Genomic DNA, 27,509 nt, shown 5'->3' with positions numbered 1-27,509 from the left:
ATTTATCTGGGATATGTTTCTATCACACACAAATGAACTACTAATATCCAAAGATCATCTACTTCTCAACTGTCTACACTGCTAATTAAAAGGAAGCGTTCTAGGCCCTATTTCAGATCGACTGATAAAAACCTGACTGTGGGATGCAAGAATCTGCGCTTCCAGAAAGTTCCCAATGTGATTTTTATGCAATCCCATTTGAGAACTATATTTGCTAGGTGTGTGTGTGTGTGTGTGTGTGTGTGTGTGTGTGTGTGTGTGTGGCAGGGGGAGTGTCCCATTATCTTTAAACCAAATACTGAATAATGATCCAAATCGTCATAAAGGAGAAAAAATGTAATTCTCAGAATAAAATTTCACATGCCTGCCTTGTAAACTGGCTGGAGTCAACACTCCACAGAGATGAAGACTGACTGGCACAGCTATACTTTAAGAATATTCAAGCAACTCCTACTCCAGAGGCCAAGGGGACAGTGAAAAGAAGCAAAGTAAAGTTTACTGCAATCCTTGTATCTATTAAAATTGGGAACTGATAATTTTAGAAAATGGAACTACTTTCTTTTCTCAGTCCACCAAAGATAGAGCTTCTTGCTCCCACTCCACTCCTTCCACAAAACTCTGACTGCCCTTGCAACTCAAACCTTGCTGTTTGGGAGTCAATTTGATCCTGTGACCTTCTGAACAATCAAAAGCAAGGATGAAGGTGATCTTTTGATAAAAATAAAATGAAACAACCAGCCAACATCTATGCCCCTTGGGTGAAATAGTTATAGAAAGGATCTCATTAAAACACCAAAGCTAATCTGGCAGCTCTGAACACTTGAAGGGTGTGAACTTCAAAACAATAACAATTCAACGCTAACAAAATAGTTCTCTGTCCACTAAACCACAGTAGCCTGAGGCCGCCCTGGTTCAGTTAGCAAAATGGCTTTTTGGTTCCTAGACTGCAGATAAATTAAGCATTAAGACTGCAAGAAATCCGGAGTCCAAAGCTCAAAGGACTGCCCAACCCGCCCACACGCACCATCCAGATCCAGAACCCGGTCTGGAGCGGCAGAGCGGGTGGGGCCCGGTTCCTCCTGCACCGCTGCGCTGTGCGCTCACTGTTCTCCGTGTGCGTGAGCACCGCCCACCCACTTGTGAACCCACTGGGCCTAGTCGCTCCATTCCCCACCCCTCGGCCTGGTGCTGAATCATGAGCCCAGCATCTCTAAAAGGTAAAATTGAAGAACAAAGCCACGGGGCGGAGGGCTGGCGGGGTTTGAATAGGGTAGCAGGTCCGGGTGGCGCAAGAGGCTACAAACTGCAACTTTGCTTTCCTTTCCCCAAAATCCCCTCATTCAAACCCCAAATTTAAAAAAAAGTACTGCAGCAGGGCCTCCCAAGAGGGTACCCCTTTCCCGACTGGTGCGCCCGCCTCATTGTTCCACCACGCTGGCCGGAGCTCACACGCGCCGGGAAGAGGGGCTGAGGCTCCGCCTGCTGGAGGTCGGATGATGGCCCCTCTCGGCAGGGCAGAGACAGCCCCCCTGCCCACCCCGTCGCCATCCTTCCAGCCCGTCCCGAGGTGGAACCCAGCGTGCCCACAGGCATTGGGTGGGTGCTGTCCAAATGCTGGGCGGAGGCGGGCACAGGCGAGGGGCCCACGCAGAGGCCTGGTCTGCACCCTGCGGCCGCAGCCCTCGCCCCCAGCAGATCACCGGGCTTCACTCGGCCATGCTTCCTCTGCCCCAGCCGGTGCAGCTGGGAGGCAGCCCCCTCCCAGCCATGGGCGCTGGCACCGAGCAGTGCTGGGCCCTCCTGGGGTCCTCAGAAGCCCCAGCGCGGGCTGCAGAAGTTCCTGGGGGCTACTCACCCCAACTGTTCCTGTCCCTGCGGTTCTTGGCCATGGTGGTCGGTGGGCTGGGGGCGGCGAGGCGCTGGCACTGCACTGGCTGTGGCTGGCGGTGGCAGGCTCTGTGCCCGCGCTGGGCGCAGCTTGCTGAGACTCTAAGGATGTTGCTGTGGCGCTAGAGGAAGGAGTGGGGAGGGGAAGGGAGGAGAAAGCGGATGAACCAAGCTCAGCATCACAAGCCCGAGTTCACACAAACACCAGCGTCACTCCCTCCCTGCCTCAGCCCACCCCGGAGTGCAAAGACAGTGACAGACGATGTACTGCAACATTTCTGATGGAAAACACACACACATAAACAGCACTCCCTCGTCCCCACCCTCTCAGCGAATCTGACAGCACTACCTAGTGAAAGGCACACACACCATGCACTGCACTATTCTGGATGTTCAAATACCTGCTTCCTCTAGGACTATAGGCATATACATGCTGGTGACATTGATACTGCTGAAGTGGTTAAAATAATCTATATTTATGCACCAGGCGTCTTTTCCCCTCCATTTTAAAAGCTAGGTCATGTTATTAAAAAGGGTGTTATGTACTTCTGATATGTATACTGAACAGGCTTACATTTTTAAAGTAGGTAATCAAAATTTATATCAAGAAGAGCAATGTAAGCTGGAGAGTCATCATAATCTATAACTGGCTCAACACCTTGTGGGCAACATTTCCCACTCAATTTGCAGAGGTGAGGTCTGGAGTTTTAGTCCAACAGCAAATATTTGCAGAAAATCATACTACATAGTCTGGGTGGATCTTGGCAGCCATTGAGGCTACAGACAATTTTGAATGAAAAGCAGGTCATACTTCTAATACATACATATATATATATATAAAAATACGAATTTCTTCCTCTTTTCTTTCTGCCTACAAACTTGGTTGTCGGCTTTCTAAAAACACAGTCCCTTCATGCTACTACTTCATCATCTCATTCTTTACCTCCTCAGTTGTCTTTTCCATCTGGCTGCTGCCCACACTCTGCACTGATCAGTTCTCCCCTGAAGACCACTGCTAGCTTCATGACTGGATCCATGCCTTCTGCTTATTGCTCACCACAAGCAACTCCCCTCTCCACATTCTCTTAACACAATTCATTGTGATGGTTTCAGATACGACCTCCCTGCTGATACCCAAATCTATACACCCAGGGAATCATCACAGGATGAGCTCATGACTGCCCTCCATTATTGCCACTTTGTCTTCCCACGGACACTTAAAAAGCAAACTGTCTACTGCATTCCATACTGCAGTTACTGTACTTCCCCCACCACGTACATAACTGTGTATTTTACTAATTTTTGCTCCAAAAAGATGCAATATGGCTTATATTTAGGGGACATATTATTACAAGTACAACATTCTACATTTAGTCAAATACTAAATGTACTAAATTTAGTCTATTTTTGGAGCACTGTCATAACTCTCCAAACTCTGAATTCCAGCCTGAAGTTCTTGGGACTCCATTTCCTATAGATCCATTGACCCCAGTCTCTTGTATCCAACAATAGCCCTCTCCTTAAACAAGCACTTCTTGTTCATGTAGGCTGTGTGTAGAACATGGTGATACAGCTGTCAGTGATTTTACCCTATGAGTTCTTCACCCAAGTCACAACCTCCTGCAGGCTGGGCTTCACAGAGTCCCCATTCACTCAAGTGTTAACTGAAGACTGACCAGTCAGGAGTGGCAACAAAGGTACTGACAGTTCAGAATGATGATCTACACAAAAGTGACAAAAACTGCAGGCACCAAAATTCAGAAAACATTTATTTCAGGAGTACATTAAGTACATCTGCTACAACACACAATGTGTTGAATTATGAAGATTCGTATTAGTCACAACCACATCCATTTATGATCAAGCATTGTTATGGTTTGAAAACTGGTGGTCAACTTAAAGCCAGCTGGATTACATCAGCATGCATTGAGAGAAGATGCTCCACCTGAGGAGGGTTGCCAGGATAAACAGGTGGAGAAGAGAGGTGTTGGGAGGGATTGAGGTGTTAAGGAGGCATTATGGGTTCTCCTACAAGTTGCTGTCTGAGCTGTTGGTTCTCTGCTTTGGTCTTCACATCGAGCATTGCTTCCTGGCTCCGGAGGGGAAGACATGTGCTGCCTGGTCTCCAGGATGAACTCACCACGCTGCTTCCTGGCATGTACCAGACTGTGCTTGTCCTCGGAGGAGTTTGGGGCCTCCGTGTCACTGAGGACAGCTGTGGTGCCTTTCAGGACAGCCCCGCTCTTTGTTGTGAGTGTGACTTCTTGGCTCCAGTGTAGAACCCTCATCCCACTAGCACAGCTCCTTCATCCTGCTGGCACAGACTTTCTGGCTTCTACCACTGACCCTTGGGTCTTCCCGGCATGATCCGTAAAAGAGACTGGCGTGAGTCCTTCTTGTGGGCTCTGGACTTCCAGTTGGACTCATGGAGGTGTTGTCCTGAGCTCTGGGTTTTTAATCTGGACTCATGTGGGACATTGCCATGGGGTTTAGACTCTTGACTAAATAATCTATGTCGTTGGTGTTACGGATAGATTTCCTGCATTCTCCGGTGTTAACTTCCGGTGACCATTATAAAAATATTATAAACTCCATGTCCTGATCTGAATTGTTCTGTGTACAACCCCTGACTACAACAAGCATGCATGTTGTTTGTGCATGTGTCAGTACTCTGAATGGTCACTTGGCAGTTTCAAGCGCATTTGTTTACATGGGTGTTTACTTCTCATCAAAGGGCACTCACTTGGGTATTTACAATTACTTAGTTATAGTTTATATTATCATTTAAGTATTAATGCAATATTATTATTATTTTTGCTGTTTTGGGACAGTTTCATGATGCAGTTAAGACCGGCCTTGAACTCATTTTGAAGCCCAGGCTGGTCTCAAACTCAAAATGATGCACCTGCCTCAGCCTCCTAAATGTGTACCACCATGCCCAGGAACGCATTAATTTGATATTTGCATCATGTGTTACAACAGGGGTTTATTTTTGGAGGAGGGCTTATATTATACACATCTTGAAAAATCAGGTGAGGTCTTACTTTCCAGGGAGGTTTTATTTTGCGGAATCAGGGTAGCTGTTCTGGTTACTTCAGCACTGTGAACACTGTAACCCAAGCTTACATTATAGTTTTAAAGGAGACCATGTTCAACAGAACGGCATTCCCCAACACTAACAGAACCCTGGAAGACAAATTATCTCATCCCTCTACCTATGAACTGAATTCACAGAGCAAAACGTAGCATGGTCTACTTCACTCTGTATTCCTTTACTCTAATTCTCAGCTCCCATTCCAACTAAAAGGCCCTTTCATTTAAAAAAATAAGTATAATGGATTCCTGTAATGGATTCTGCTGTTACGGATTCTAGAAGGAAGTGGAGATGGAGAAGGAAGAGGAGGAACAGGGAGGGGGAGGAAAAGAAAAGGATATAATTCAATATCTATTCAAAATTGAAAGTTGATCTTTTTAAAAAACACCTTCCCTCTGTAATTAATAAGTAGTCATCAAGGGCTGGGGATTTAGCTCAGCGGCATAAATGCCTGCCTTGCAAGCAGGCGGTCTTGAGTTCGATCCCCAGTACCGATAAAAAGAAAAAAGAAAAAAAATAAGTAGTCATCAGAAAAATACTCCAAGACTGTGTATTACACAAAAGCTTCAGTAAATACCTCTGATACGTTGGCTTTTGGGGGGTTTTTTGGTACTGTTGGCCAAATTTTCAACTAATGATTTTAGCATCCACTGGTATCCTTGCCTGAAGCAATTTCACAGTATTTATTTCAAATGGGAATTTTTAAGTAATCTTACAATTTCTTTTATATTTTATAATTTATAGCTCCCATTTACTTTTTAACCTTTATCGAGTATCAATGTGAGTTAATGAAATCGTAAAAACAATTTTTGACTGTATTATTCATTACTGTCCTTTTTCTTTTTAATGCTCATATTCCTTAAACTAACCAAATAAGAGCCCCTTTGAGTCAGCTCCTATGTACCCCTTACATATGCCTAATTTGCCTTCAAGCATCTCCTTGTTTTCTGGCACCAGGAAACATTTCAAGTTTTCCTAATATTTTCCCTACCTCAGAACTAGAATTATCATTCCTCTGAGATACCTAGCTCCTTATCATGAAAAAGGGTATTTAGAAATCAAGATCTGAATGCTAGTGTATGCTTACTGGTAGCTGAAGTCTCTTTCTGGACATTGCTACGTACTGCTCTGTTATCCACATTATTAGAACACATTTATTTTTTTTAAATCACACATCTAATAAACTGAGAAAATAGTTTCAACAATTTGAAAATGCAAATATACAGTGTTATTTATTGCATAATTTTTAAAATGTAAAATACTGTAGACAAGCTAAAGTCTAAGCAGAAGAGTGGTTAAAAATACTATAATAAACCTGCAGTGGGATATTACATAGCTATAAGACAAGAATACAGATCTTTATGAAGTGATAAAGGAATTTCTGGTCTGTAGATGGAAGAAAACCAAAAGCCTAATAATACACCTTTCCCATACAAAACGAAAAGGTATAGAAAAAGTTTCTTTGCATCTGTGCAAAATAAATACAGCAAGGATAAACTAGAAGCCAATGAGGTTGGTTACCTAGGAGAGAGGAACAGGCTGAAACAATGGGGGAACGGGAACAGGATAGCAGGGTACCAGACACTTTTCTAGATATAACTTGCTGGTATAACTTTAGCTCTTAAGATTATGTGACTATTTCACATTCTCCAAAATAAATAAACAACTAATATTAACCAGGCCATAGAGAGAAATAAAAGAACTGCATACAGTCTTTTAAAAAGTGAATCCAACTGTATTACAGGTAAATAATATTTAAGTACATTGAAGGATATAGAAATAAAAAACCTGAGGAATTTAGAAAATAATACTTTTACTGTATGCTACAAGAATAAGGACAAAAGAACTTTACGCAAGTATTGTACTCTTAAGATTTTTTGGTCCCAGCATATATAGGTTAGAGGTTATGAAATTACTTTACGTATGGTTAGGATTGAACAAATGTATGTTACATAATGAGCACTGACATTCTCACGGTTGGGGATAAAGTTGCAACAAGGAAAGGAAGAGAAGGAGGATAGAATTTACTGTGACACTGAATTGAAATAAGTAATTAGTTTAATACTAGAGAAAGAAGGGAAACAGACATTGGAAAACAACCCTCAGACTTTGTCACAAGGACCAAGGTTGCAGTCTGCGGTCCTCAATGTGCTGGCTTCTTTTCCAATTCTGGCTACTATCATGGGCCCCAAAACAGCATTTGCCAGTGTCATCAGGGGCAGATAACCACGCCAAGAGATAGAAAAGGCAACTTGCCTCTTGTGTACATTCTCAAAAGCAAGACTAGCTTCCAGAAGCATTGCACCAGGCTCTACCTCACATGTCACTGTCTAGAATTGTCCAAGCCTAAAGCCTTCCTTTAACAAGAGAAATAAATCTAGATAGTGATGGCAAACATTTTAGAGACTGAGTGCCTAAACTGCAACCCAAAACCCACATATTTATCACAAAGTGCCAACACTGTACTGTAATTAAACCTGAATGCTAAGGTTTAGTTCAGAAAAAACAACTCATACATTAACATCTTGTGTATTAAAAAAAAACCACAAGAACAGAGTTTTCAATGATTTGAAAGGTAAAACTCTGCATTTGGTGTGCTTTTGCACAATTAATGTATCCCTGTTATATGCATGCTGATAATCTGTCAAATCTCAGTGGGGGTGACTTGGCTTGTGTACTGACAGACAGGGCTTTGGTGCGCCACAGGTTCTCCACCACTGAGCTGGACCAATCATGATTTCCCTCACCCTGCATGAGCTAGAGGAAGGTTTCAACCTACTGGTGGACATGGCCACAGGGCAAAGATCAACAAAACTGTGATTCCAACAGTAAGGGAAGAGGAGAGGAGATATGTATTGCGCCCAATACCCAGGGTGATAATCAGTGCTTTCATTTGCCATTTCCCTCTCCTAACACCTGATGTGGTGGCATGACCAAAACTTTGCTCCCATAGGCTCTAAGTCCTTAGTGGTCACTTTACTGGGTGGCCACAGGTTCCCACTGTCCAGTAATGTAAACAGTCAGCAGCCCTCTGCTGCATGCCTGGATTCCAGAGATACTCTTCCCGTTTCCTCTGTGGGACAACCACCAAGTTCCCTGTGGTCATTAGGATTGCACACCCAAACCAGTACGATGTCCCCGTCTATTGGTTCAGTGGTCTGGAGACCTCGAGATGACCAGGTGATAGTTTCAATTTCCTATTTAATAGAATTGTGGCTGTATAATATGGGGAAGTCCCTTGGGTACTAAGGCTTTTAAAACATGTCAACTCCCATTTGTTGGTTGGTTTATTTCATTAACTTCAAATAATGATATTAGAAACTAAGAACGATGAACAATAAATATGCAAGAGAACTACCCATATCTTGATTTTATGAACAGTGATTCAGATTTTAACAAATGAGTATACAACTTGATATTTATGATGTCTATTTACAACTGGACCAAAGGTAAAATATTTAAAGGCAGTCATGTGCCTGTTGGGTTTTTTCCTCACAAAGGATCACCACCTTGAATAATCCCACGTGTCTGAAACATGAGCCTATGTCAGTGGAAGTGAGGACCTGCACAACCTAGAAGAGCCAATCTGCCTCTCCTACCTCTCTTAAGGGCCCACGCTAGCTGGCTTCCTGGGAGAAGGAATGGACACGTTCTGAATGTCAAGCAGGTTCTTCAGCAAGGAGCGCAATAATGCATCTCAAGAATCTTCATTCCGGGATGGTTCCATAATTCTTACATAGTAAATTCCACAAACTTCATAAACAAGGAGTCTTGCACATTAGGCTCTCAAAACTTTGCTTTGTTGTCCCCCTGATCAGGGCTGACAATCAGCTATCTCAGGGACAGACTCAGCACTAAGCTTTTTAATGTGGCAGATTCATCTAAATTCTTCAAATAACAAACACCTGTCCTCTTCACCATTGCTATTAAGAAAATCAGCTATAGAGGAAGAACATGGTGGATAGATAGCAGCAGCTACGAAGGCTCTCTGAGATACCCCGCTTAAAATCCAGGAATGGTGCAGTACGAGGAGTCCTAAGCAAGGGGAGATACACCCTGACGACCCAGGAATGAACTAAGCTAACAGAAAACAACTGGAAATCCAATCCTGGTGCTATAACAGGAACAGATAAAATCTCAGCGTGGAAGCTAGAACCCGCACCACTGGAAGCCGCGATTTGAATTTCCTGCTGCCGTTGTTGCATCCAAATCTGCAGGGCAGGGAGAGAGACACGTGAAAGCTCTGTGAGCGGGAATCTGCGAACGGAGTTGAGAGTGGGACCAGCAGGGAGCCCTACATCAACTTGCAGTGAGTGAGGAGAACGGGGACCCTTTCATAGAGTAGGAGACTCCATCAAGGACATACTGGGACTGGGCAGGCTTGCCAGAACCGGGCGCTGCAGTGACATTAGTCGCATATTCCCCTCTCAAGCGGGATTGGTGGGGAGTGCCTGGCCTGCATGATGCCGCTGACCCAGTAGGCTAGCCCAAACCAGATCCCAGTGCCTGGAGGTGCACCCTAGTGAAGCCTTCAGTAGGTTGACCTGGAGGGGCAGGCCCAGCAGAGGCTGCCCAGGTCTGTGTCTCCCTAGTACACTGCAGTGGGCGGGAACACCTAGACAGCACAATTCAAACAAACTGTAACCAAAAAAGAGAAAAAAATTGGGCCTCCTACATTCACTTCTATAGAAGGAACAAAAAGTATGGGAAGAGGAAGCAACAAGAAAGGGTCCTCAGTCCTGAATCTTGAGAACACTGATCCAGGAAAGGGAAATGCAAAGGAAGACAGAAAACATGCAGTATCAGACACAGCACCAATAGACATAAAGCGGTATCTCCAGAGCCTCATAGACGAGCTTAAAAATGAAGTATTTAATGAAATAAAGCAAGATATAAGCAGAATAGTTAGAGAAACGCTAAGCACCACCCCAGAAAAAACAGATGATGGAGTGGAAGAACAGAAAAAAAGGGGAGAATTGCTTGATGGAGAAAATAGAGAAAACATAGAATACGTGAAGCAGGTTCAAAGAGATTACCAGGAAACTAAAAACTCTATCAAAAGCTGGCATAACAGCTTGAAAGAAACTAAGGATAGATTATCTGAATTGGAGGGCAGATTTGTAATATGGGAGTATGAAATGAAAAACTTCTTAAAAATAACAAGAAAACAAACAGCAATAATACAAAGGCTAGAAAATGATAAGAGGATCTATAACTTAAGAATTAAGAACATAAAAGAAGTAGGGACACAAACAAATGGACTACAAAAGCTATTCACAGAAATAATCCAGGAGAATTTCCCTAATTTAGCAAAAGGTAAAGATACTCAGATGTATGAGGCATACAGGACCCCAGCCACCTACAACCCAAACAGAGCTACACCCAGGCAAATAATAATCAAAATTCCAGAAATCCAATATAAGAACAGAATACTAAAGCCGTCATAGACAAGAAACAGATCACTTACAAGGGAACACCCATCAGAATTACAGCAGACTTCTCGGCACAAACCATCAAATCACGAAGAGCGTGGGGGGAAATAATTCAAGCTTTGAAAGATAACAACCTCCAGCCAAGATTGATATATCTTGCACAACTGTCCCTAGAAATTGATGGAAAAACAAGGTGCTTCCAGGATAAAGAGGAACTAGGGGAATTTGCAACCACCAATTCAACTCTACAGAAAATACTGCAGTATCCTGCAGTATTTTCTAAAAAAGGAAAATAAGAAGACTTCAGAAACAGTGGCAGAGAGGCCACAATGAATGGAGCAGAAAGCGAAATGAAGAAGACAAACTGACAACAAACGACAGAAAAAGAGCTCAACAGAAATGAGGCAGAGAGAACAGCTATTTTGGAGAAAACAAGACATCATAATAGCTAGTACTGATTTAGTATCATCTTGCTTTGAAGTCCCATCAAGCTTTTATTCTTCTGTCTCCATCGGTCTTAACAAGTTGTATCTTATTGTATTTTATTATATGTGATAATATAAGCAAAAACTTTTATAGACAAGGAGATTATACAGAAACCATTGTTCATTTTCTGATAGTTGGTTCTAAATACTGTAATACTGTCATCCTCTTGAATGGTTTTACATTGTCTTGATATGTTTGGTGCTACAGTATACGAAGTTATACTCAAAGATTTCAAGGAAAGAGACACTACATTAACTACTTTTATGTCAGTATATCTTGTGGTGAAACACTATTTTGCTTAAATAGTTATGCTTTGACCTGCACTGTTTTGCTGTTATGCCCTCTTTTATCTCAGTCTCTTTTTTAATTATTTACTTTTTTATTTTTATCTTTTTAATTAAGGGAAAAATATTTAAAAAGCAGGATACATTATAGTAATCCACTTTGATTTCCTATTAACTTGATTTGAAACCCTGTATAGCCCTCACCATCTTGCTTTGACTGATTTTCCTCTATTCTGCTTTGCTTGATAGTACCAAGTTCAAAAGTATAGGCAACAACTGTAAAGACAGTAAGATTCATTATGACGCCCATTCCAGTTGACTATTATCTTTTAAAGTCCTGTAATGTCTCCAATGTTTTGGCTTTATTCTTTACTGTTTTGTTCAATTTTATTATAACTGATGATATAGGCAATTTCTTTTTAAGATAGCAAGAGGCAGTATGGTAACCACTGTTGATCACCTAGTTTTTTGTTTTTACATTATTATGTCCATCCTTTTGATTTGACTGACTCTGTTCTGTCACATTTGATTTTGCTCTCTTCAAAAAAAAGTAATAAGAACTGTGGGAGTAATAAAACCCAAAATGTGTAATTGTCATTGTACAAAAGAAAGGAAAAGAAAGTGCTCTAAAGGATATAACTGCATATATGTTTAAGAGCATAAGATAGAGAACCATATTACTGAGTTGTTTGAAAGTCCACTTTATATGCTTTAATTTTGTAACTTGAACAACTATTTCTAAGATAACAATGTCATCTATTAACTAGTGATTTCCTATTGTTTATTTTTTTTGAAATTCTGTATAACTTGTACCCTTTTTCTGTTTTTTTTTCTTTTTCTCCTTAAATAAAAAAAAAGTTTATAAGTAAAAAAAAAAAAAAAAAAAAGAAAAGAAAAGAAAATCAGCTATAGGAGCTGGGGATTTAGCTCAGCGGCATAAGCACCTGCCTTGCAAGTGGTGTGCCGTCGTGAGTTCAATCCCCAGTACCGATAAAAAAAGAAAAAGACAAAAAAAAAAAAAAAAAGAAAAAGAAAAAAAGAAAAAAAATCAGCTATAGGGAAATCCTCATTGTTTTCTTCTATGTAGTTTTTATAGAAAGGACTGATCTTTTTCTGTACACAAAAGTTTAAGGATTGTAGTGCTCTGCTTTTCTTTTTTTTCCTTTCCTTTTTTTTTTTTTTTGGCTTGGGGTTGAGTGACTGTGAGGATGGAGGGAAGTAGTGAGTTCAATCCCTGGTACCAATAAAAACGAAAAAGACCAAAAAAAAAAAAAAAAAAAAAAAAAAAAAAAAAATGGCCTTGAACTCACTCTGCAGCCCACGCTGGCCTCAAACTTACAAGGATCCTCCTGCCTCACCTCCCAGTTGCTGGGATTACAAGTGTGCACCACAAACACCTATCAGCGTTAAAAAGCTCTTTGTGCTTCTGGAAGCATACCAAGTCCAATGTTATAGAGATAAAATTGTGGAGATCCACTCAACAGCTCTCCTTGAAAGTAGACCATTTGTCTCCATGTTGGCTAAACCTGGCCTTATAGAGCTGGCTAGGATAATACTTTACGCCCTCAATTGACTTTAAGCAATACAGATGTGTCTAGTCAAGGCCTCTGAAGCAATGGGATAGGTCAGTGATGCCCCTCCTGTAGCTCCCAACTAGTATGCATGAGCTAGGTCAAGAGATGCCTTGCTGTTGGCTGAGACTGAGGCTCCAGAAAGAACCTGTGAAGTCTCAAGGCATTAAGCCCAGACATCAAAGCTGAAGCACACTAAAAAGACAAAGTGCTTCCTCAAATCATGTTATGCAAATTCCTTAAAAATTGGAGGGGCTGGGGATTTAGCTCAGTGGCATAAGCGCCTGCCTTGCAAGCAGGCAGTTGTGATCCCCGGTACCGATAAAAAGGAAAAAGACAAAAAAAAAAAAAAAAAAAAAAACAATTGGAAACTACTGTTACTGGAATCCCAGTAGTCTTTCTGCAAACCTCTCTCTGCATGTTGCAGAGATGCTACTGTGCCTCCTACCTAGCCCCACATACAGTACTCACCACTTCCCTCCATCCTCACAGTCACTCAACCCCAAGCCACTGCCCACTTCACAAATTAATAAAACCCAAGTTTGGCCCTGGTAAGGGCCTTTGTTCTGGTTAGCCATTGCTCTGACTGTTTATCTCTTTATTCTTGCTATGGGTTGCACTGGACATGGTAGAGTGGAATTTCTTACTGGAATTCCAATAACTTTTCCCTGGGATTACAAATACAGACTGGTCCAGATGGCAACGAGCCCAGAGTGGGCTCTCTATAAAAACCATAGAGAAGGCGCTCTATAGAGACAAGAATCCTTTCAGAGAGCTATTAGGAATGATGGAAGAGCCATGTTTACCCGTCCTTGAATGCCCAGGCACACGCATTTAGAACACGCATTTAGAATGCACGGTAAGGTGGCTACAGGGTCAACTCTTCTACCATTATCCTCTGAGGAGTCGCCTCTCAGGCAGCACCCCAGCTGACCCTTCAGCAACCTTTCCTACACTCTGAGTAGTGTACCTGAGTGATGAGTTTGAGCTGAGATCAGTTAACTCCGTGGGCCTGACTGGGCTGCCACATTTTCCTCGCAGTCATCAGTTTCTTGCGCTGAGGCTACGATAATGCTGTTTGTGACGCACTGTCATGAAGTAAGATGGTCTGTAAGTCAGTTACTGTGGTACTCGTTGTAGCTTCACAGGTGGGGAAGATAAACCTGTCTCTGGATAGACACCCATTCCTAGCAAGACAAACTGTTTTTCCTTTCCACAGTGGAAGGAAGCTAGTGTCATGAAATTGCCACCCACATGGCTGAGTCTCTGCAACGGCATCTGCTATGTTAAATGGCTAAATTACACCTGAATTACCAAGTAGAGGTCCGAGTTATTCAATCCACTCCTAGCCCAATTCCTACTGCCATACGACGAGCCCACCCAGCAGGCTCTGGGGTGACTGGTAAGCAGGACGGCTGACATCTGTAGGGCAAATCCTCCTGAAAACTGATTACCAAGTGTTGTAGTCAGGGGTTGTACACAGAGAACAATTCAGATCAGGACATGGAGTTTATAATATTTTTATAATGGTCACCAGAAGTTAACACCGGAGAATGCAGGAAATCTATCTGCAACACCAACGACATAGATTATTTAGTCAAGAGTCTAAACCCCATGGCAATGTCCCACATGAGTCCAGATAAAAACCCAGAGCTCAGGACAACGCCTCCATGAGTCCAACTGGAAGTCCAGAGCCCGCAAAAAGGACTCACGCCAGTCTCTTTTACGGATTTGTGCCAGGAAGACCCAAGGGTCAGCGGTGGAAGCCAGAAAGTCTATGCCAGCAGGATGAAGGTTCTACACTGGAGCCGAGAAGTCACACTCACAACAAAGAGCGGGGCTGTCCTGAAAGGCACCACAGCTGTCCTCAGTGACACAGAGGCCCCGAGCTCCTCCGAGGACAAGCACAGTCGGGTACATGCCAGGAAGCAGGGTGACGAATTCATCCTGGAGACCAGGCAGCACATGTCTTCCCCTCCGGAGCCAGGAAGCAATGCTCGATGTGAAGACCAAAGCAGAGAACCAACAGCTCAGACAGCAACTTGTAGGAGAACCCATAATGCCTCCTTAACACCTCAATCCCTCCCAACACCTCTCTTCTTTTCCACCTATTTATCCTGGCAACCTTCCTCAAGGTGGAGCATCTTCTCTCAATGCATGCTGATGTAATCCAGCTGGCATTAAGTTGACCACCGTAACAACCAAGATAGATGCCTTCTAGTGAGAAGTAATGTGGTTCACAAATGTTTTCACATTTTGGGCAATTTAGAGAATCATCCACTGTACAAGGGTAGAGAATCATCCACTGTACCTCTTGTACTGACCTTCTTGTCACAAATTTTATCTCTAGATTGTTAACCAATCTGTGAGCTATCATGAATCAATCAACCTATTGGTATTTAAAGCCAACTTCTCTTCCTATCAAAAGTTGACAATTAAATGGACTGTTATGCCCACTGAGAGGGTTTCTTTAATCACTTTCAGGGCTACCTCATTATGGAATAGGATCATAACTCAGTAGCTGGCTGCTTCAAATTGGTGCTAGAATACCATGTGGACTATTCATAAACCAGGCCTTAAATTTTTCTTCCTTGGCTAACTGGCTGAGTCCACAAACATGAGTTTGGGGGAAAAAAGACAGCAAAGAACTAATAAGGGCAGGTGCAATGGAAGTTTGTCCATGTAATTTACATGTGCCTTCCAGCTCAGGCTACCCCAGTGTGTGCTCTTGGATTTGACAATGGATCTCTGCAGTCCATGTTCAATTTGTCTATTGAGTCCACAGCTCAAGTGTCAGGGCCACTTGCATGATAGCATGGATCTGTAGGGCATTATGCTGTTCCAAGGCCAGTAAAAACTGAAGGCTCATCAATTACAAGGTAAATGGATCTAAGATCAGCAAATGCAGTACACTGTCTTCAAAACCCAAGCAGGTCAACCAAGAACTGTGCATTTTTCTTTGAGGTAGATATAAGGTATAGCACCACAATGCCGCCTGGTGTCAAAAATTTCAGTAACATGGCTGGTCCCGGAACTGAGTTCTATCTCATCCTCTGATATAAATCTTTTTTTTTATTTGGTTCTTTTCTTTTTCTTTCCTTCTTTTTAAAATTTTTATTTATTTATCTGAGACAGGTCTCACTATGTAATCCAGGTTGGTCCTGCAGTCACTATGCAGCCCAGGCTGGCCTTGAACTGGCAGTGATCCTCCTGCCTCAGCTTTCTGAATGCTGGGATTATAGGCATACACCACCATGGTTGGTGAGTTTTTAAGGGTTCTCTCAATGCTGTCTATATTGGCCCCAAACTTCTGTGCTCATCCAGTCTTCTTGCTTAACACACATCACGACACCCACCCTGGACCCCCAAGAGTCTAAGGTATCTAGGATGGTTGCTGTTTCCTGCTCACCAGGTCCCTTTTCATAATATCATCACAATAAGACTATCACAGTGTTCCTGTGGGTAATAAGAAAACAGATAATAAGTAATCATCTCTAGAATGATACTGTATCATAGAACAGACAAGATGACAGTGCAATCACAGTCATCTAAAACCAAACTGCTTCCGATTAGTCTTACTGATGTCAATCTGGACAAGTCAATCTGGGTTTTGAGTCAACAGCTACACTCCAGGTGCAACATGTTGTACTGATTTGCTCTAGTAAAGGTCTCATTGGAGGATGGCACCATCATAGTCAATGTGGCTATTTGCTGTGGTTCAGATATGTCCCCCAAAGTTCATGTGCTAAAAAACAATCTGTAATGTGACAGAATTAAAAGCTGGGACCTTTAAGAGGAAGGTAGTAGTCAGGCTTTGCCTCATAAATGGTTTAATGTCATTATCTCGGCAGTGGGTTCCTTACAAAAGGACAGGTTGGCTCCTCTTCCCATTCCCTCTATTTTGCATGCCCCAGTGATATCTTGCCCTTCTGCTAAGAGATAGCACAACACGAAGGCCATCACCAGATATGGGGATCTGTTATTAATTTTCTAGATGTCCCACAAAAGTCTCATGTGCTAATAGGGGGAGGTGACTGGATTGTGGGTGTGCAATACTGGATTAGTCCCGCTGGGTTTACAGCTGGCTGTGAAGCCCGATAGGAAAAGGCCATGGCACTGTGGGCATGGCCTGGAGGATATATATCCCTCACCCTCCCTTGATCCCTTTCGTTGCTTACTACCTGCCACACCACGAATGATGCTCCTCTGCTATGCCCTTCTGCCTGCTGCTCTGCCTTCAAGCCCATTATGGACTGGAACATTACAAACCATGAGCTAAAATAAACCTTTCCCTCTTTAATGTATGGGTGGCAGGTATTTTTGTCTCAGCAATGAGCAAGTAACTAAAACACATCTTAATGTCAAACTTCCAGCCTCTGTAACTGTAAAAAATAAATTTCTTTTCTTTATAAATTAGTCTACAGCATTCTACCACAGCAACACAAAACTGGCTAACCACTACTGCATAAGCCAAACAGATGAACTAAAAAAGAAAAAGCTGTATCTTTCAGATGGTTAATGATGCCACTAATGTCTGCAATTTCCCCAGTGACCAAGTTTAATTTTGATTCTGTATTTTGGAATCAGACAAGGTTAGCTGGGGAGGTTAAACTTGGCCCTATCAATCAGAATATCCCAGAGGAATGTGAAAATTTCTCAATCGTTTTCATACTTGTATACTACATGTCATGTTTCTGCTACTCAATGTATCCAATTTCATATACATTTTAGAACTAGAAAAATAACCCCAGAATGGATCTTTAGTCTTACTAGTCTATTATGCAATGGGTTTTAACCAAGATTACACTTTTGCTTTTTTTTTTTTAAATTGAAACTGAGGCCTCTGCAAAAAGTTACAGGTCTAGGATCCTTACCCAACTCTCCCTGCCTTTTTTACTTTCTTGAAATAGGGTCTTGTAAAGTTGCCAAGTTGCCCAGGCTGGGCTCAAACTTGTAGGCATGTGCCACCATACCTGATTTATATCTGACTTTCTTAAATCACTGGAATTCTGCTCTGCTCTGCTCACTGGAATTTTGGTGGTATTCTGAAACTGCAGGGATTCTTCTTCAGGGTCAATACCTACTAGTATCCAGACAGTATGAGAATTTCACATTCTTCAGTTTAGTCATTCTAGTAAAAAGTCAAACAAGTCCCTCTGGAAACAGCCTTAGAAACACTTTGTATACCCAGCTGTACTGCAGGGTCCTTTCCCTAAGGTAGTGGGTTCCCACTTAATTAGAGGACTGTAGGTTTGTGAATTGGCTTAAAACTAGAAATTAAAAATATGTCTCAAGGATTTCTATTAAGTAACTTCATTAAGTCAGTCCTAGAATTTTTCTGATTACATACATCAAATAGTACTTAAGAAGATCATTGTTTTTATTCAGTCCTAGAGAGTTGGGGATCAGTAGACCACCACTCCCACATCCAAAACACTTTTGTTATCACATCTTTCTGAGGGTTATCATAGTTACTGTACTGAACATGTTTTTGATTCTCTTACCAGGATCTCACCATTTCATGGTGGCCTCATCATCTCCAACCTAGTAAAGACAGTCACCAAAGAGCTGTTCAAGGATAGTTTGTGTCCTTCCCTCAATGTCTTGATTAAAGTAAATTCTATGGACCTTCCTGGAGGTGATATAGAAAAAAGCATGACTAAGTATTTAGTAAGATTCTGTAATACCTTCCTTATATAAACTCTCTCCTCTAATACCTGTCCTTTTACTTCTCTGTTTGGAGTATGCTGAATCTCTTACTCTTGCCCAATATTTTCATCCTCATTTACATCTGCTCAAACATCTGCATCCACGTCACAGGGTCCCAAACCGTCTTTGCTGGTGCCCTTACCTTAGCATAACAGAACCAGGCCTCACATTTAATTGACAATGCACCTCCACAGCCTGTACAGTCAGACCCCAGGCTTGATGCTCAGCCATTTCTGGCTGACAGCTATAAGAAATAATGGGTTTCTTCAAAGCTGCCAAGGAAACTTTCTAATTTTCTACTCATGCCTTAAATATGGAACTTAAGACTATTTGTCTGTGTAGGTTATGGGCTCAGAAAAGCAGTCAAAACAATTAAATGATGCCACAATTTTAGTTAATTATCATCATCACAGCAGCTAAGTACTAAAGATTGACGTTCCAGTACAGTGCTCTCTACCGACTCTCCATCTTGTACACTACTAATGATTATTTGAGTAACTATGGTGCCACTCTATGCTATGGAATATTATTGCTTCTTTATCTTGACAATTAGTTTGTACAGTCATTAGATATTTGAGTAACTCCATCCCTGAAGGATGCTTTGAGGATCTCTTTTTGGGAAGCTACTGTCATCTTCCCCATCTTCAAAAGGACAGATGTTCACAAGGCATCCTGTAAGAGTGATGCAGCTGCAGGAAGGCCACAGTCAGCATTGTGGCCTCTTCTGTTCACAACACTCACCTACGTAAGGCGCAGGCAAACTTCGGGTTCCCTTCAGAACATTCTGCCTACTACAAAGTGAGGAAGCTAATAAGAAACAGCACAGGAATATTTGTAATTTTTCTTATCTACTGAATTTGCAGATAGAACCATTCAGCAAGTTAAATATAGAAACTTGCCTACCAATTTTCATGTAAACCTTAAAATCATTCTGATAATGATTAAGCGAAACTGTTTCTTAACACATTTGAAAATCAATCCAAGCATTATAAAACATGGATGTGCACTGTTTTCCTCACCTTTTCTTAAATCACTCCTCATAATGACCTGATTCTGATTCTGAGTAAGGTCCAAGTCCTGGTTCAAGTCCAAAACAATATAGAATTGACCTATACTTTGAAGACAGAGGTTTTGCCTCAACACACAAAAAGCTTGATGAGTAACAAAAATAATATTTTAATACCAACTGTTTGAAAATCCAAATAATTCTGGCAATGCCTTCCAACATTTAAATGATTTACATGTAACAAATCTATGTAGCATTCAGTCCCATCACAAAAATTATATTTTATAACTAATTTATGCTGGAAGATTCATCATGAAATCATGTTATCTAACCCTATATATTCCATAGACTAAAATTATTGCCTTTGTGCTCTTCCTTATTATACTTGAAGCTTTTAATGAGCTATTTTCTCTTGAATAATAAATTGTGAACCTTAGCTATATAGAAAATAAAGAAAATTTATAATCTCAGGTTTTTTGTGTGTTCATTTTAGCCTTGGCTAAAGGTAAAGACGAAACTAAAGGTCACAGATTAGCTTGTATATTTTACTAAAGACCTGTGAAAGAAGGGTAAAACACTACAAAGCATAGAGCAAACCACTATATTTTATTATGTGGGTAAGAGTAAAATATTAAAAATATTTATATTCAGGTATTATGAAGTTATTAAGATGATCCAGTAATCTGAAGACACTAAAAGCACACGATAATCAGTTTGGGATGAAAGGCCTATTATGTCACTTTTCACTTTTTTTTTTTTTTTTTTTTTGTCTTTTTCCTTTTTATCGGTACCGGGGATCAAACTCACGACTGCCTGCTTGCAAGGCAGGCACTTATGCCGCTGAGCTAAACCTCCAGCCCCTATGTCACTTTTCACTTATATTCTATGACTTGTCATTATAAAATTGGGTAGTTTGTAAGAGTTTATTGTAAGGTTAGCTACAATAATATACTATTGTTGCTTTAATTTTATTGGTACATGTGTGCAGTACATAATGATTACACTCTAGGTGGGGAGTTGGGACACGTACGCAACACATCTTAGTTCTTTTCTCATCCCCTTCCCCTCCTTTTTTTCTCCTTCCTCTATCTATTGGTCTTCTCCTCTTTTGCAAAAGATCTGTCTCCCTTTTCCTTATATCTTTTATTTTATTCTTTAATTATTTATACTTTGGGTTTCTCATACAAGAGAGACCATTCAATGTTTAAGCTTCTGTGTGATTTATTTTACTCTAACATTATGATCTCAAGCTACATCCATTTTCCTACAGATATCTCACATTTATCTTTATGACAGAGTAGTACTTCATCGTGTATAAATGCCACATTTCCTTTATCTATTCGAATCTCTGTTGATGGATTTAGCTATTATGAGTTGTGCTACTATAAACACGGGTGTATGTGTGTATCTCTGAAATATTATAGACAGCTTAGTTAGATAAAAATTAAGAGGCAGTCAGAGAGGGCCCAGGCCCTCCAAAAAGTCAGTATAAAAGAGGAGACACATCAAAATTGTGTGTAAGGACAAACGGAAAGAAAGCCAGGCCTACAAGCCTCCCCAGAAACAGGCCACAGCTTAAAATTGCATGCTCATCAGCACCACCTGATCCAGTGAGCCTAGATAAGGTGTTAGGTACAAAGGTGGGTGATCAAAATCCCCTGACCCATATTCCTGTCCTTGGACCAAAATGCCTTGGACTTCTCTACTGTAAAAGTTATAGATGAACTAACCTTAGTAATGCCTCATTTCGCTATTGGATCAATATTATTAGCTAAGCTACAATACTTGTAATCCTGTAGGTCAATTTGTCCCACAATTACCCAAGTTATGATTCTCTGTGTAAATTACCCTCTCACAAACACATGACAACCCACTTTCAGGATCCCTTCTCTCAGGATTTTTGTCTCAATAAAATTTTCTTACTTTCAGTTTCCTTTGTCCTCATAACCAGTTTTGGGTTGTTGAGACACAAACTCAACACATCTGATACCTAATAGATTGGCAGTCATTTGCCTGTGATGATATGTCTTTTAATTCTTTTGTGAAAATATCTCAGAGGGAAATAGCTGGGTTGAATGAAATTTCTATTTTTAGTTTTCTGAGGAATCTCCTTACAGATTCTCATAGTGGTTGAACTAGTTTACATTCCCACAAACTAGAAAGGTTTCCCCTGAAACCTGGCCAGTATTTGTTATTATTTGCTTTCTTGATGATAGCTATTCTTTCTGGAGCACGATGGAATCTCAGTGTTGTTTTAATTGGCATTTCTCTAATGGCCAGAGATATTGAACATTTTTTCATGTATTTATTAGCCTTCTGTGCTTCTTTTGAGAAGTGTCTATTAATAGTTTATTATCATATAACCCTCACCTTGGAATTATGTGCTTAATTGTTTAAGATGCAAAATCAAGTTTATTCACTTTACCAACCAACCCACATCACTGGTTTTGTTAAAATTAACTTACTCTGTATTTTAAAAGCTTTAAAATTCTTTTGGAGTTAATATACAGTAAATGTTTTCCTCTTTGCATCATTTGTGGTACAAGTAAAATAATGATCATAGCAGACATTGTTAAACCACCACGCAGAATCTTGACTTTTTCCACAATGTTTCTGGGTTGATGATCAAAGCTTATGGGTCTGCCATTATGGCAACATAAAACATCTGCACTTCAGGGTCATCTTGAAGCCTGTGACCTCAAAAATTTCACTGCCTAATTCATTTTAAATGTTGTGTCTCAAGAGTAATACGCTTAAAGGACTGTAAGAGGATATCTATCCTTGTTTCAAACTGGACATTCGAATTTCCACTTTATGAAGACTCATGAGGTAAATTTTTATGAAGTCTTAGCATGTAGAAAAGAAGTGCCTCTCTCTTGATAAACCTGGTTCATCTTTAACTCAAAAACAATACAAAACCCTCCACTTTGGCCAGTTTTTTGCATTGTTCTGGCTTCCTGTTTTCCTTCTCTATAAGCTCAGTTCAGTTTCCTCACTTATTTTTATCTTGTGTAAAAACAAGTATACGTTTTCTGTATGTTGCCTTAAATTCCGTGCAGAATAACGCAGTTATAATAGGAATAGATACAGTCCAGACTAGAAAAAGGATTGATGCCTATAGGGCTATCGGGCATAAACCTAAAAATGAGTCCAAGAGAGTAAGCAAGTACAAAGATACCAACAGAACATTCGAAGAGATTTTGAGTCATCAAAGCCAAAACTATGTACCCATAAAATAAGTGCCAAAAAGCTTTGAAAGACGGAACTGTTCAACGATTTTTTTTCAATGCAGCAAACACATAGGCTTTGTCCATGAGCATGTAAGCCTGGGCTTACTTATGTTCCCTAAATAAGTGCCCTTTGTGCATGGAGCACAAGAAAATACATATATTCCCTGTGGTTTTTAGGTGTGAATTTAATTTCTGCATTACACAATTGATTACAATTATCAACCATAAAATATGTATTTTCCCCAAACCAAATGAATTAGATGTTCAAATCCATTTATCAATATCTGCAACTTGTTCTTTTGTGATTTTTTCAGCAGGGTATTACCTCACTTTTTGTTGTAATTGAGAAATCTCTATTGGGCTCCAGAAATAATTTCACCTGTATACTTAAAGTTGGCAACCTAATTTCTACCTCCAGGACAAGACTGGAACTGAAATTGAGAAATAGCTTGGGAAATATCAGCCAAACTACTTCCTTCAAACTTCTGTTCAATATTTTGATTAAGTAGTTCAAAAACCTTTTATGTTTGATAACCCCCTTAAAATCCTGCAAAAATGCTTTATGGACGCTTTCTTGGGAGTCAAATGCAAACTCTTATCCTCTTGGAGTTCCAGATAAGGACTGAGATGTTGCCAATAACATGTTTTGCCCCACGTCACTTACTGAAGAAGAGGCAGAGCCAAAATCAGGCTATCAAAGTCGCTGACAGTTTTTGCTTCCTCAGAATTCCCGATCCCATCAAAGGTTCAGTACTGTGGCTGTGCTCAACAGGGACAAAAGCTATCGAAACCTGCTAGGAATTGGGGCTTGCAGGAAGACAGGTCGTACAGGTGTGCAGAGCAGCCTCACGCTGGCACGGCTGGAAGTGCTTTGCAGAACCGGAAGGAGCGGCAGGGCGAGCCAGGCGGCGTCAGCCCGGAGTCCCCCGGTGGCTCCCCGGAGTCCCACCGCACCTTCAGCAGGCCCGCACCCTCCTCCCACTTTTTCCCCACCGCCCGCGGCCGGCTGCGGTGGACGCCCTCGTGCCCACCCGCCTCCCTCTACCCGTCGCCCTCCCAGGGTACCTGCCGAGGCTGGAGACGGTTTGGCGGAGGCCCGCGAAAGCCAGGGGGCCCGGTCTCTAAGTCTCAGAGCGGGTGGGGGAGCCGAGTCCCCCGAAAGCGCGCGCCGGGCCGGTGGATGGAGGGTGTCGTGGCCGCCTGCGGCCTCAGGGCGGCACTCTGGGCCCGCGGCCGGCGCGATCGGGCGGGCCGCTGGGCGCCGACCCACGCTGGCCGGGAACGTGTCTCCCGGTGACGCAGCCCCGGGTGGGGAGCGTGGTACGGCGGCGGCAGCGGCGACCGTGCGCGCCGCGGCCGTGTCGGAGAGGACGCTCGGGGCGGCGGCGGGCGCGGGGCGCGCGGCGGGACGTGTGGGGAGGACGCAGACACCGTCGAGGAAGTAGGTCCGGGCCGCGGCGCTCAACAAAGAGCGAGCGGGGCCGCCCCCCTCAGGTAGCGAGCTGGAGCCGGCCCCGACCCTGAACGGCCCCGGCGGGCGGGCGGGCCGGCAGGCGAGCTGGCGGGGAGGCCGGGCGGCGGCGGCGGTGGAGGGGGAAGGGCCGCGGCGCGGACGCGGGCTGAGGGCGCCGGCAGGATTGAGGGAGAGCGGCCACTGGGCCGCCTGGGTCGTTCACCGCCTGTGCTCGTTCCCTCGTGCAGGCCAAGCCCGGGCGGAGGCTCCATGTTGGGAAGCGGCGCCGCTTGCCCTCTTTAGCGGGAACCGGGACGCCGCGGGCTAAGCCGGCGGGGGCCGGGCCGGGAGCGAAGATGGAGGCCCCTCTGCGGCCTGGCGCGGACATCCTGAGGCGCAATCCGCAGCAAGACTACGAGCTCGTCCAGAGGGTTGGCAGTGGCACCTACGGGGACGTCTATAAGGTGAGGCCGGCCGAGCCGATGTGGTCGGCGGCGTCCCGGGAACCGGACCGGTCTCCGGCGCGGCGTGGGCAGCGGGGAGGATGCTTTATTGTTGCATCTGGGGAGGAAGTGGCCCGGGTGCCTTTTACTCCGTTCCCAGCTCCCTGCGATCGCGGCTTGTACAAATCGAGAGCAGCCAACAGAACTAACCACACTGTTGCAAACCACAGTGGTTCTTTTTTTGTGGTTTGAAGGCTTATTTATGGTATGGAAGGATGTCCCAGTGTTAGCGTGGAGAACGCTTCGTGGGAACCAGGACTGGAAAGCATATTGATTTTCAGAGATTTGCTTTTTTAAAAAATGCTTGCTTTAATGGTTGAGCTTGCCTTTAAAAAAAAAAAAAAACTGAGAAACCCTATTTCTATTTTTTTTTTTTTTACCTGTAAGCGGTCTCCTACTGAGTCATAAGGATAGGTGTGCAAACGTCCCGTGTAGACGTTTGATCATTTGTATCTGATTAATGTTTTAAAATACGATGTTAAAATTTGTTGGGTGTTTTCCTGCTTCCAGCAGCTCTTTTTTTGGAAGGGGTAACATTCCATAATCACGACCTGCTGTTTTTGTTATGCTGTTGCATTAAGGCAAATCATTTACGATTAAAAAACATTTTAGAGGAGCAAACCAATTCTCTAAATTAACTGAGCTCTTGAAGGCTCAAGAGGAAAAAAATTGAGATTGCCTTATGCTATTCTGTTTCAAAAAGAGACATATGAAGAAAGTTCCTTTGCTTTTTGCAACAGCTTGATGTATTAGGTTTTGATCATGTGATATGTAATCCATTATTCCAAACAGCAGTCCTGCATGTAGCTGAAATGGCCTTGTGTCATATGAGTAATTAATTCCTCTGGGTAATGTTGTTTTGCCTAGGTAGTAATAAGGAAAGAAAATATCCTTTCTTCCTTCTTAATTGCTTTTGTTTCATTTCCTCCGTATTAATAATAATAACTCAAGGTGGTGATAAGGTAGCTCTGGCACTATTTCGTTCTGAGATGAACTCTAATAGATTAACTTACTCCTTAAATGAAATCTTCTACTAGGCACTTTCTAGGTATCGGTTTATTTAACTGTGAGCAAGGTCCCAACTCTTGTCTTGTGAATACCTTTGAATTCAAGTGGCATGTGATTAGCTCTTCATGGTTTATCTATGGATTAGCCATTTTATGGAATGCCTCTTAAAATTGAAATTCCTGTTTTCCTTCTCAGTCCCCTCCCCCCCCCCTTTTTTTTCGTTTTTGGGTCATGTTTGTCTTATGATTCACTACATATTAGAACAGTTTAGTTTGTGTTAATTATACAGTAGTCTAAATGCCAGTTCTTGCATATTTTTTTTCTTTACTACATGAATATTGGAAGAGAGTATTTTCCTCATAAAGACCCTAAGATTCCTGCCTCTTTTCTTTATAGATAAAGCAACTAAAGTAACTCTCTGGAGCAGGATTTTATTCCTGCCAGGGAGAGCAAACTTGCATTAAAGGGACAGGTAATGCCTACCTTTTACCCTCATGCCTCCATGTCTTGAATCTCTCTTCCCACAACTCCCATCGGATCAGAGATGATTTATCTCTCACACTTGTGCACACCACTGCCTTTTGCCTCCACCCTTCTCCTCTGTCCACCATCCCCTCCCTTCACAGTCTTGTGCACACTTACACGTACGCTGGATACTCATTGGACACTTGGTCAGCCTTGGATACCTGAACATCTTTAAGCCTGTCTCCTTGTCTTTTTGTTTTCCTATGTTCTAATTGCCTGGAGTCACCCCCCTAGCCACCGCTGCCCCTGTTGCTGTCATTCCTGTCCCTGAAAACCTTATTTAAATTCCCCAAAGCTCTACCCCCCTCAACCCCTCCCTCTTGAATGCTTCTGGTGCTCTCTCCTTATTCTTTCCTCTATTCTGAGTACCTTTTCCCAGATAGCTACTTAGCTTGCTCCTTTCTTCCTTTATTTCACACACTCTGCATCTTTTTTTCATAACCTTTTTCTTTCCACTTATCACAAACATAATGTTTTACTTGTGTTTTCTTGTTTTAATCCACTAAATATTCTAGGAAGGTAGGGATTTTTATGTGCATTATTCACTACACTGCCTCTAGTAGCGCCTAGAATTATAACTGGCACAGTGTATGTGCTTTCTAAAATTTATAAATGAATAAATGTTAGTAATTCTGATACCTAGTTCTCTAAGCATCTGTTTTTGACATCATAACAGTTAAATTAGCATTTAATAGCTTGTGTATTCCTGTAATGCTTTTTATAGCAATGCTTTGCACATGTGTTTTCATTGTAAATGTCAATTCGAGTTATCTGGAAAATATTTCTGAAAAATTATTTTGTAGCTTATCCATTTTCAGTAACATAAATACTGAGGAATTTTACAATTTATGTTTACTGCTTAATATGCCTAAAGACGTGTGAATTCATACTATAGTGCTGAACTTTTTAAGCTTTAAACAATTACAGTGATTTTACTATTTATCATTGTGTTTGGGATAAGTTTTCAACCCACAATACAAACTGAAAATAACTGCAGTGATGAATAGTGAAACTAAGTTAGTCACTATTCTTAATATAATCCTTGCTTTTAAAAATTTTTTTACAAACCAGGAGTTTTTAAAAGGACTATAGCTCAGGGTTCTTTGTGAATTTTTTTTTAACATTATCCAGAACCACAGATCCCCTCTGAAACTCTTGTCTTTGCTTGGAACTTCCTAAGCAAGGAAAGCTCAATCTTAAACTAGCTGTCTCTGAAAGAAGAGAAAGAATGTAAAGATTCATTTAGATAAATGGACTACATCATTGAGAGCTAGAGCAGGAAATGGTGGAAGGGAAAAAAATACAAAAGGAATGTGGTAAA

At 42.0% G+C, this 27,509-nt stretch overlaps 2 protein-coding genes and 1 long non-coding RNA gene across 7 annotated transcripts in view; 2 read left to right on the top strand and 1 right to left on the bottom strand.

Moving 5' to 3' along the window:
- Positions 1-23,947, bottom strand: part of Atl1 (atlastin GTPase 1) — a 93,639-nt gene extending 69,692 nt beyond the window's left edge. For 2 of the 5 annotated variants that reach the window (XM_063247415.1, XM_063247425.1), the window contains exons 1-2: positions 2,831-2,866; positions 1,856-2,009 (exon numbers count right to left, since the gene is read on the bottom strand). In XM_063247415.1, coding sequence (XP_063103485.1) covers positions 1,856-2,009; positions 2,831-2,851 — 175 coding nt within the window. In that variant the 5' untranslated portion in view covers positions 2,852-2,866. Of the gene's footprint in view, positions 1-1,855; positions 2,010-2,830; positions 2,867-8,580; positions 8,600-23,363; positions 23,383-23,764 lie in introns of those variants that run through there. The other 3 variants (XM_003471924.5, XM_063247430.1, XM_063247437.1) reach the window with 3 other exon arrangements.
- On the top strand, positions 1,010-8,338 carry LOC134475764 (uncharacterized). The gene is made up of 2 exons (XR_010047004.1): positions 1,010-1,217; positions 3,435-8,338. It is a non-coding gene; the product is annotated as an uncharacterized LOC134475764 (long non-coding RNA).
- A 487-nt stretch (positions 23,948-24,434) lies between the features above and the next one.
- Map4k5 (mitogen-activated protein kinase kinase kinase kinase 5) overlaps positions 24,435-27,509 on the top strand; it is a 92,536-nt gene continuing 89,461 nt past the window's right edge. Inside the window, exon 1 of the mRNA XM_063247454.1 lies at positions 24,435-24,616. Within this exon, the coding sequence (XP_063103524.1) occupies positions 24,509-24,616 (108 nt within the window). The 5' untranslated portion in view covers positions 24,435-24,508. The remainder of the gene's footprint in view (positions 24,617-27,509) is intronic.

The sequence above is a fragment of the Cavia porcellus genome, unplaced genomic scaffold (assembly GCF_034190915.1).
Source record: "Cavia porcellus strain 051 isolate PalLab524CR breed Dunkin Hartley unplaced genomic scaffold, mCavPor4.1 scaffold_1, whole genome shotgun sequence".
Taxonomy (NCBI): Eukaryota; Metazoa; Chordata; class Mammalia; order Rodentia; family Caviidae; genus Cavia; species Cavia porcellus.
This window is presented reverse-complemented; position numbering and strand designations above follow the sequence as displayed.